The 11,808-nt window shown below is 34.2% G+C and overlaps 1 protein-coding gene across 2 annotated transcripts; it reads left to right on the top strand.

The window, feature by feature from the left end:
• Positions 1-3,770: 3,770 nt before the first annotated feature.
• Positions 3,771-11,468, top strand: LOC120158539 (probable serine/threonine protein kinase IRE). 2 transcript variants are annotated; one of them, XM_039169359.1, is made up of 18 exons: positions 3,771-4,126; positions 4,337-4,398; positions 4,541-4,684; positions 4,974-6,332; positions 6,764-6,936; positions 7,146-7,398; positions 7,491-7,583; positions 7,666-7,806; positions 7,911-8,003; positions 8,164-8,365; positions 8,471-8,556; positions 9,184-9,272; positions 9,746-9,797; positions 9,876-9,932; positions 10,042-10,191; positions 10,566-10,646; positions 10,797-10,942; positions 11,021-11,468. In XM_039169359.1, exons 1-17 carry the CDS (start codon positions 3,886-3,888, stop codon positions 10,884-10,886), a joined length of 3,366 nt encoding a protein of 1,121 aa, XP_039025290.1. In that variant the 5' UTR covers positions 3,771-3,885; the 3' UTR covers positions 10,887-10,942; positions 11,021-11,468. The 2 variants fall into 2 exon arrangements, with proteins under 2 accessions (XP_039025290.1, XP_039025289.1); XM_039169358.1 differs by having other exon boundaries at positions 11,016-11,467.
• The last annotated feature ends 340 nt before the right edge of the window (positions 11,469-11,808 follow it).

The raw sequence follows: 11,808 nt of genomic DNA on the forward strand, positions 1-11,808 counted from the left end.
GCAATGAAAAGACAAATTCGATAAATAGCCCTAATTAACCCTCTTAATCGCAATGAAGAGGTAAACCATAGTATAAAGATCTCTCTCATAAAGAACTTGAAAAGAACTTGAAAAGAACTTAATTAAAAGAACCTTCGAAGGCACAAGTAATCAACACATGCAAAGATAAACTCTCAATGTTTTGTATTAAAAAATATGAAATGACAAAGTTAAATGAAGCCTCATTTATAAGAGATAAGTTCTAAAAGCCCTAAATAGTTAACGAATAAAAATAATAATAAACTAAAATGTTTTAATTCTAATTCCTAATAAATAATAATAAACTAAGAATAATGTTTTAACTTGATCTTAATTCCTAATAAACTAATAAATCTAATCCTAAAAGATAATGCATCATCCTGTATTAATTTATATTACAAATAATCAATAAAAATATTAAAAATTCGTAATAATTATAAAATCCCAGTATTAATCTTGTATAGGAATTTCTGCATACACTATCTTCACTAAAATGAGCGTATCTTGAGTTTCTGCTATCAAATTGATGTTATTCAAGAACCATTGGAAAGCTAAGAGACAGGTAACCCCAAAAGATATGTTGACCAAATAACATCAAGATCCCATTCAAAAAGTAGTCGCAAGTGTACTGCTATTTTGTTCTTCTTTTCCAAGGCTTGGTCATGTGGATCAATTGAAAGCATTAGTCCATCTTCCTTTGATGTAAGCCTTGTGGTGCATGTATCACTACACAAACACATTCTTCATACCATAACCTTTTCTCCCTGCTAACAAGGAACCTCAGTGAGCATATGTATATTGTAGAAAACGAGTTATTAAATAGCATGCAGCAACAGAAGTTTCACACACTACAAGCAACAGATATACTTCACACAAAAGATGGCATTCGCAACATTAAAAAAAATTATATATGATGGACAGGATTCAAGCCAAGAGCACTTGCACCAGAAAGCAATTCTTCCCACTGTCGACTCTAAAATGTGATCTGCACCACTACTTTTATTGTTGAACAACGGCTCGTTTATGCTCAACCATATCGACCAGATGAACCCAAAAAATCCATCTTCCACATTTTCCTATTTGACTTAGGGACTGGAATTTCAGTCCTGGCCAACATAAAGGAACTAACATCAACCGAGATAATAAGATGTGGGTTCCATTTTAAAAACCATTTTTGCCAAACGGACCAAACCACCTCGCAATGACAAAATAAGTGACCGAATTAATTGGTAATATGTTATATATATTACTTATATACTATTTAGAATGTTCAAATTCGATTTTAATTGAATTAATTGGTTAAATAAAATAAAATAATTTAAATTTTAAACATTTATATTTAATATTATTTTTGAGTTTTAATTAGTTAGAACCGGCCGGATTAAGAAAATCTTATACGGTTCAATCAAAAAAATTCAAAAAATATTTAGTTCAATTAACAATTTAAGAAAAAAATATTAATTAATAAATTTAAAATAATTCAATTCGATCGATTAACCAACCGATTGAATACTCCTACACTCAACACCCATCCATCATCAAATTGAAACCATATCCTTTCTTACTCAAGCCATCAAAATTTCACCTCCTTAACCATCAAACTAAAAATAAGAAAATAAAAAATTATTCAAAATAAAATATACTAAAAAAATAATCAATTAACTTTATTAATTTTTATTTAATTGGCTAATTTAATTTTACTCGTTTGCTTTATTTTTGTTTGAACCTTCAATATATATTTTTATTCTACCATAATATAAAAATTTGTTTATTTTAATGACCGTAAAATTATGATATCTGATTTTTTTTAAGTTTTATCCTAATTAATCTGGATCGACTTATATTGCACATCTAACTCATTATATCTAATTTGAATGATAATTTTCTTAAAACTACTCATAAAATTTGAGTAGGTGCCATCGAAACAAACTTTGATGGATTTGTTTTATTATAATAATATTCTATTATTACAATAACCTTAAACTAAGACTTATCAAGAACAAAACCCTAAGTATTTTAGGCATTAAATGAACGAGATATGAGATTTTTACGTTTGCTTTTTTATTTAATTTTTTATTTAATTTTTCTTTAATTTTTAAAAAAAATTAAATTTTTTAAACATATAAGATTAAATCATTATGAATATGAACACATAATATAATATTATATTATCACATCATTAAAAGATAACACTATTAATAAAAGCACCAAAACGGTGGATATTATTAAAATTAAGTAGTAACTTGGGAGAAAAAAATAGATAGCAATTTGAAAGAATACGTGTAATTTAGATATCAACTCGGGTATAAAAAAATACCAATTTGAGAGAATATACATAATTTAGATATCAACTCTGGGATAAAAGTTTTTACATATTAATTTCTTTTATTATAGGGTGAATTACGCATTTAATCACCTAACTATTCACACATTTTCGTTTTAATCATTTAATTATTTTTTAAATTATACATACTGTCATATTTTGATTTTATTTTAATCACCAGTCATTAAAAAATTAACAGAACTATTAATGTGACATTTTTTAAAAAATTTCAATAATGATATAATATTATCTTATGGCGACACATTAGCATCAATGTTAACTTTTAACAGAGAATGATCAAAATAAAACAAAAATAAAATGTTAGATATAATTTTTTAAAAAGTAATTGAATTAATAGAACAGAATTGCATGAATAATTGAATGACTAATATGATAGTTTACCTTTTATTATAATGTCGTTAGAGAAAAATAATTTGGATAAATCACATGTTTAGTATCTAAACTATCAATTTTGGTCCGTTTTAGAACATAAACTTTCAATTTTTTTGAAAATCATAACTAAAGTTTATTTTTTGTTTCATTTTAGTACCTCCATCATTAAAAACTTTAATTTTTGTTTCATTTTAGTACCTGTTCAAAATTTAACGTTAAATTTTGAAAATATTGAAAGTTTAGTTACTAAAACAGATTAAAATTGATAGTTTAAATACTAAACGCGTTAAATTGAAAATCAAATGTTAGGCATGATTTTAAAAAATTGAAAGTTTAGATACTAAAACGGATTAAAACTAATAGTTTATGTACTAAACTTATAATTTATCCAAATAATTTTTAACGTAAAATGGTCAGTGAAATAGATATGCAACAGTAGCAGCGAACACTTGTGTAAAAGGCAAGGGTCGGTTTTAAGTTAGCAACTGTTCTGTTGATAAGGCTCACAAGTTCGCGCCATGCACTTGTTTTTCCCCCCATCCCAAAACTGGAAATAATAATAATAATAATAATAATAATAATAATAATAATAATAATAATAATAAACAAACTGCTTGCCGTGTACCTTAAATGCACCATTCCCGCGAGACATTGTTCTTCCTTTTCTCTCTCAAATTGATTTTCCGGATTTTCTTCTCCTTCCTCTAAATTATTTATTTTCTTCACAATCCAACTTTATTTTTTTTAAAAAGAAGAAAAAAAAGCGTATATTCTCTCCTCTTTCGTTACATGATGATCAATTGATCATCATAATTCAAGAATAAATTACGCTTCATCGTAATGCATTGAATGAAACAAAAAGCGACATGTCGTCGACGGATAATAATAATAAGGACGCAACGCCGACACCGACGGAAAAGATGACCGTTACGTTGTCGACGTCATCACCATTTTCATCTACGTCGAAGCTCTGTAAGATCCCCGGGATCCCTATTCAACGGTCGTGGAGCGAACCTAAGGAGAAATCGGACGATAGCGGGAGCAGCGGTGATGGCTTCGAGGATGATGATTACGATGAAGCCGAAGACGAAGTTGATGATTACGATTTCGGTCATTTTGATTACGGTAAGAGTGAGTCGTTAGAACCGAACATGAGCCGCGACGATGATTCCATAATTCTAGCCTCTACACTCGGATTGAACCGCATTAGGACGAGATCGTCTCCGCTTCCGTCTCCTCTCAGGTGCTCTTCTTCTTCTTCCTCTGCCAGAAAGCCTTCGACTTTTGGAAATGTAGGTGGTAAGCTAGGAAAAGTCCCTAACAAGGAAAAACTAAGGGCAGGAATTGAAGCCTACACTTCTCGACTTCCCAATCCCAATCCCATTTATCAAGGTTACCATCACTTTTTTCTCCCTCTCCCTCTCTCTATATATAGAATCACGTTTTACATGTTGGTTGTTTTAGCATTGAGTTTACTTTACATTATAAAGATAAACTCAATTGATTTTACGTATGGTCGAAGAAATCCAAAGGAAAGATGAGTAAGTTGAAAATTTGTGGAAATGAACAAATAAATAATTTCGTTTTCTTGATTGTTTGTAGGGAAAAAGTCTCCATGGACTCAATCAAAATCACTAAGGGCTCCATCACCACTCGGTACGGAGGTAAATTAATGAGATGTTTTTTTTTGAATGAATTAGACATGTTAGATAGTAGCATGTAGTAATTATAATCTCGCAGAAATATTTTTGTAATGTTGTTTGTAGTTGGTGGAGTAATCATGTTGGTTTTTCCGAGAAAATGCAGTCACCACGTTTTCGGGCTATTCTGCACGTCACCAGTGGGCGGAGGAAGAAAGCTCCAGACGTGAAAAGCTTCTCTCATGAGCTTAATTCCAAAGGAGTACTGCCTTTTCCCCTAAAGAAATCTCGTGCTTTAGGCCGCATGGAGGTAACTTGCTCTTTTTAATTGAAGTACGAACCACAAAAGTTGGAAGGAAAACGAAAAAAAGAAAAGGGGAACAAACTGCGAGTTATTCAATGAGCAATTCATCATCAAGTCCATAACTAATTTTTACTGATCTTCGTTCCTCACAATGGCTTCAAAATACACAATTAAAGAGCTTTTTATAGCTGCCGTTAAACTCTACTTAAATTTCTTAGCAGCATATGTATTTGGGTTTATCTCCTTGTATAGCTATAATATGCTCATAAATGTATGTGATGAATTCAATTTTCAGGAGGTTCTTCTTGCAACCAGGATGAAGTTTGACAGATTAAAGGAGGAAGTGAACGCTGATTTGGGTGTTTTTGCAGGAGATTTGGTGGAGAATCTTGAAAAGACATCAGATACTCATCCTGAATGGAAAGTGACTTTGGAGGATTTGCTGGTTGTAGCACAGCGGTGTGCAAAGATGCCGGCTTGTGAGTTCTGGGTCAAATGTGAAGGCATTGTTCAGAATTTAGATGACAGACGGCAGGAGCTATCAATGGGAGTTCCCAAACAATTACATACCCGCCTGCTTTTTATTCTAACGAGGTGCACCCGGCTTGTGCAGTTCCATAAAGAGAGTGGTTACGAGGAAAACCACATTCTGGGACTTCATCAGTTTAGTGATCTTGGAGTTTATCCAGAACAGATGTATGACTTTGCACGCCAAGATATCAGTAATCAAGTAAGTGATGGAAAGGCGGAGAATGAGAAACAGATGAAGAAACCACAAGGGCAAGAGAAAAGCAAACAAGAACATGTTGGCCAAAATTTAAGTAGTGCACATGTAACTGCAGAGGTTGACACTGCCAAAAGTGCTGATTCAACTTCAAGCAGCTATAGGATGTCATCTTGGAAGAAACTCCCATCTGCAGCTGATAGAAATCGTAAAGGGCATGAAACACCAGATTCAAATGCCAAAAGTAGAACAGAACAATCTCACGCTAAAGATGAGACTGCTACTCCCGGAACTGAACCTCTAGAAACTCCATCATGCCATCCTCAATCTTCCAAAGCACCAAAAACTTCTTGGCCATTCTGGGGTGATCATCAGAGTGTAACCTATGAAAATTCAATGATTTGCCGAATTTGTGAGGTTGAAATACCAGTTGTACATGTGGAAGAGCACTCTCGAATATGTACAATAGCTGATAGATGTGACTTGAAAGGCTTAACTGTGAATGAACGTCTTGAAAGAGTTGCAGAAACCCTTGACAAAATTCTTGATTCATGGACACCAAAAAGCACACCCAATAGTATAGACATTCCACGTGAAAGTTACGAGGCTACAAGAGTTTCTACATCAAGTATACATGAAGATATTGATGACTTTTCACCAAAACATAGCAATCATTCACGTCAATACTCTGATGACATGCTTGATTGTGTTCCTGATGTTGATAACGCATTTCTAATGGAGGATCTCAATGTTCTGCATGATGTATCATGTGAAACACATATAAATGTAACCACACTCGATCTATGCACAAAAGCTTCCTCAGGAGGAAGCTTGACACCACGATCACCATTGTTAACTCCAAGAACTAACCAGATTGAATTGCTATTGAGTGGACGGAGAAGAATAGCAGAGCTTGAGAATCACCAACAGGTTATCATTTTCATAAGTTATATTTTTGTGGTTAACCTTCTCTTCAATCAATTCTGTTTAAATACTTATTCAGACGCCCTTACTGGTTTTGTTTATAGCATGATCCCTGTTGTTACAAACTTTCTTAACGTGGATTTATTTACATCCAGTGTGATTCTACATCATAAATGCAGTCGACTGATTTGCTGTTGGGAAATGTTGGATTTTCATGTTTGCTTTCTGCAATAACTACGTTGTAGTTTTATTTTCCTTTAAACTCTAATTTATGTGGTATTCTGTTTTGCATTAGTAAGCATCTCGAACTTAAGACATTCACGATTACCATCAGGGGATTTCTAAACAGAGATCTTATCACAATCAGTTTCAATTGATTGAGAGTTCAAGATGCATACTCTGGTGTTGATTCTAGAGTCCTTGACTTAAATTTGCAGATACAAAAGCTGTTAGATATTGCTCATGCTGTTGGAAATGCAAATGATTGCGATTACAGTACATTGGAGTTTATGCTTGAACGCCTGGATGAACTAAAATATGCCATCCAAGATAGGAAGGCAGATGCCCTTGTTGTAGAAACTTTTGGGAGACGAATAGAAAAATTATTACAGTAAGTACCTTATCCCAAATTTAGTCACGCTGCTTTTTCCGGTTTGTTTATAGGTTCAATTTAGTTAAATTAATTGGCAGATCTTACTATGGATTTTAGCCTATCTTTTCATCACCAATTCATTTACTTAATAACTATATATTGGCTGGTCTTTATGCTATCTTCATCCATGATTTCTCATATAAATTTCTTTCTTTTTCTATTTATAGAGAAAAATATGTGCAACTTTGTGGGCAGATAGAGGATGAAAAAGTTGACTCATCGAATAATATGCCTGATGAAGATAGCTCAGTAGATGATGATAATACAATTCGTAGTCTACGTGCAAGTCCGATCAATCCATGCCCCAAGGATCGAACATGTATAGACGATTTTGAAATAATAAAGCCAATCAGCAGAGGAGCATTTGGGCGGGTTTTCCTTGCTAGGAAAAGAGCAACTGGAGACTTATTTGCTATAAAGGTAGGTATATATATAACCAGAAAATGGCTGACACTATCACATTTTACCTGTTAATTGTTTGTCGTAACTAAATGCTATTTCTACTTCTACAGGTTTTGAAGAAGGCAGACATGATTCGAAAAAATGCGGTTGAAAGTATTTTAGCTGAGCGTAACATCCTAATATCTGTCCGCAATCCTTTTGTGGTGAGGCTCAACATTATAATAGTTTTAAGGAATGCAATCTGTTTGTAACTTGCTGATATGGATACATCTGATGATCAAACAGGTCCGTTTCTTTTACTCCTTCACGTGTAGAGAAAATCTTTACTTGGTCATGGAGTATCTAAATGGTGGAGATCTTTACTCTTTATTACGAAATCTAGGCTGCTTAGATGAAGATATGGGGCGTGTATATATTGCAGAAGTTGTAAGGGCCACAATCTTATCTACCATTTTATAAGAAGACTACGTATACCTGATTTGGACACAATAAAGTTCCCTCATTGATGCGCGTTGTTTTATATTTTTCAGGTTCTTGCATTGGAGTATTTGCATTCTTTAAATGTTATTCATAGGGACCTGAAACCAGACAACTTGTTGATTGGTCAAGATGGGCACATCAAGGTCCTTTTCTTTGATTTTATTTATCATAAAATTGTTTCTACTCAAAGATAGACTATGCAATTTTTTTTTCTTGCAATGTTGTTGAGCCCTTGTAATTTTGATCCTGCCATGTGAAAACTACATGTCGCTCCTCATGAAGCTTTAATCCCTTCTGTTACAGTTGACAGATTTTGGGCTCTCAAAGGTTGGTCTTATCAACAGTACAGATGACTTATCAGGTCCATCATTTAGCAGCAGTGGATATATGGAAGACGACGAACCCAAAGAACATATCTCATCAAATATAGAAAGGCGTCAAAAGCATTCAGTTGTTGGCACTCCTGACTATTTAGCACCTGAGATACTTCTTGGAATGGGACATGGTCAGCTGCTATTTACGTATCAGATGAAACATGCATTATGAAGTTTAAAGTTTCCTTTTTTCTTGCTCTTGGTTATCTTTTTTTCTTACTCCATTTTATTTGTAGGTGCAACTGCTGACTGGTGGTCTGTAGGTATTATTCTTTTTGAGCTACTTGTAGGCCTTCCTCCATTCAATGCTGAAACTCCACAGGTAGGTCACACAAACGATTTTGGTTGATAGTTATGTGTGTATGTATGTATTGAAAAGGCAAATAGTGATAGGCTCACTTATTTTTACCATTAAGCCAAAATTTCGAAAGGAAAATAATAAAAAGGAATTCTGAAACCTTCCTATCACCTCCTCACTTGTTTTTATTTATTTTCAAATCGTGATAGGCTCTAAATCTATGATAATTTGATGTCTCATAAAGCTTGTAGTATAGGATGCTAAAACATTTTTAGCAAGCAATTTTGTTGATGTACTGGCAGACTCCAGACGGCAGATCCACATTAACTTCACACATGGATAAGTAAGAAGAACGATAGGAAATGCAGCAGCTCATTTTCCAATGAATAATTCTTTATATAATTCTAAAACCTACCTTTAGACATTACATCCGCTAAAGACGGTGCTGTGGAAAGCTGGATTTCTACGTTTTCTTATCTCCAGTCTAACCATTCGATAAGATAGCAAGGATTAACTCATTAGCTCAAAATTTTAGCTCCTTCAATTCAAATAGAATCCTCCGGACATAGATTTTTTTTTTCATTCTTAATGTTACATAATTGATAGTGGTTGTAGCTTGACATCGTTACTATTTTGTCTTGATGGTTGCAGCTAATTTTTGACAACATAATGAATAGAAATATACCCTGGCCTAAGATACCAGAGGAGATGTCGTACGGAGCATATGATTTGATTGACAAGTAAGCTTTACAAACAAAGAATTCTCAAAATTTATGGATGTTGACCTGTTGACTTCATATATGGTAAAAATTCAGTGTAGACCATTCATTCCTGCAGTATTTTTTGGTCATATAATTCTCATTACTTGATCATGACAAGTAGTGCACTAGTAAATAACCTTCAATGCATAAGCATCTGTCAAAGAACAAGACCATAAATTGAACGGAGTCCCTATAACCCTCCCTTGTTGGTAATTAGAAACATCTTTTGAATGTATTATGACTGAATCCATCCGAACAATAAAGATAAGGCTCCATCCTTACATGGAAGAATTAATTAATCATGAAAAATAGTCAATGGCATCCATAAGAACAATATTGACCCCGAGGTTATAGTATCGACTGGCTACAGTGGCCCTTTCATCTCTTTTGTGGGATGAGGCATTGTGGAGAAGATTTCCTTATGTTTAAACCCTTGCTTTGTTACCTTTCAGATTGTTAACAGAAAATCCAGTTCAAAGGCTAGGAGCCACGGGAGCCAGTGAGGTATTTTGCCTAGAGCCCTTCGCAGGGACTTCTTTAGACGTCAAAATGATGTTAACAGTAATTGAATATTTCTGATAGGTGAAGCAACATGCTTTCTTCAAGGATATTAATTGGAGTACGCTTGCAAGACAAAAGGTCTTTAATGCCATTCATCTTTAAAACAAATTCATTTGAAGAATTAGTAAAGAGGATTAGGGATTAAAATGTTTATAGCACTTAGTGAGATTTCCTTACTGGGATGCAGGCTATGTTCATACCATCAACTGAAGCACATGACACTAGTTACTTTATGAGCCGGTACGCAGAAGATGAACAAGCTCATGGAAGTAGTGATTTGGATGACTTGACTGACACCTGCAGCAGCGGGTCACTCAGCAACGTGCAAGATGAAGATGTATGTGCAAATTTTAACATTCATTTTTTTCCCGTTTATAGTGGATGATACTTCGATGATGCCTCAACTACACAGCAATTTAAGGATGCAACTTCTTAGTTCTATATAGTTTCTAAAGTTTATAGGACTTCATGTTGAATGAAGATATTACATAGACCATTTTTAGATGAAGAAAAAGGCTCCATCTATAAACAGTCAACAAGGACTAAGTAACGGTGTGCCGGTGTCTCTAGAGAGGAGAATGAATAATTCTTTAAGAGTCATGAATCATGATTACCATATCCATCTTAAGAATTGTGCAGATATGATATATTATTGGAACCGGTCAAATATGGACCATTTCTGTTCTGAGATTTCTTATGCCTATGAACCAGGGAGACGAATGTGGCAGCTTGACGGATTTCAGTGCTCCTGCCCTTGCAGTGAAGTACTCATTTAGTAATTTCTCATATAAGGTGAGAATGACCACCACTACTCACTATACAGTTTCCTATATAACTTGTCAGATGATAAATTACTAATATCTCTGTTTAAACGTCATTTGCGCCTTCGTTACAATGTTGCAGTCATATTGTAGAATTTACTGGAGTTATCTTTTTTAACAGAATTTGTCTCAGTTGGCTTCCATCAATTATGATCTGGTTGTAAAGAACGCCAAGGAATCAGCAGAAGCCCCCAAACCCTCTGAGCCATGACTGGTTTAGCAAATGTGTATATGCAATCCCATATTTGTTCATCTGTTCTCTCATGTGTAAGTTTCATCTCTGACGCAACGTCTTTCATCTACGATCCCTTGATGAACAAAATTTCTTTTCCCTGAGAAGTTCAGGACGACGCTCATGTGGCTCAACACGGGCTCCGGCCGAAAGCGTTGCAGTTGATTTTTCCTGACGACAATTTTATGCTGACATTTTCTAAAAAGAGTGCATCGTAATCAGCCGACTATACAAATGAAACTGCAGAAGCCATTCATAAGTTCAGCCTTCACATCCGATCCTGCCATCCCCTTTCGGCATCCTCCAGCTCCCCACACCGCATGCCAATACCCCCATCATCTTACCTTTAGTTTCCTTAACGTTGTCGCCTTTTTCTTGTATATAATTTATGCGTTTTTTTTCATTAGATTATTAATGAAATATTAATAAGCTTATGCTGCTGTATTTCATTGTTATCTGCATTAGAGGCCAAGCAGCGAAGAGATGTTCAGAGTAGCAAATCATCGCTCAATTTGCATGCTTTTGGAAGTGAAGCACTAAGCAAGTAAGCATTTCATTACTTATTTTAAGTAGGGAATTGGATGGCAATTTTACCAGGACTCAACTGTTCCAACCTACTTGATCGAGACAGTCGGATCGATTTTTATCTTTTTGGTGTGATGTGATGAGATCTGATTCAGGTTTAGAATGAAAAAAATTGGACATGATATTATAATTTTTCTTTATATATTTAGGAATAATTATAATAGTATTTTTCTCAAATTAGGTTTTTATTTTACGTAATAAAAATGAATTATATTTATTTAAGTCGAGTGGAGTGTGAGTTTTAGACTTGAAAAATCGAGTTAAATTTTGGGTGGGGTGTGCTCTTTTAAATCCAAGTTGGATGCAGGTGAAGGGC

Source organism: Hibiscus syriacus, unplaced genomic scaffold (assembly GCF_006381635.1).
Source record: "Hibiscus syriacus cultivar Baekdansim isolate YM2019G1 unplaced genomic scaffold, ASM638163v2 tig00111330_pilon, whole genome shotgun sequence".
NCBI lineage: Eukaryota > Viridiplantae > Streptophyta > Magnoliopsida > Malvales > Malvaceae > Hibiscus > Hibiscus syriacus.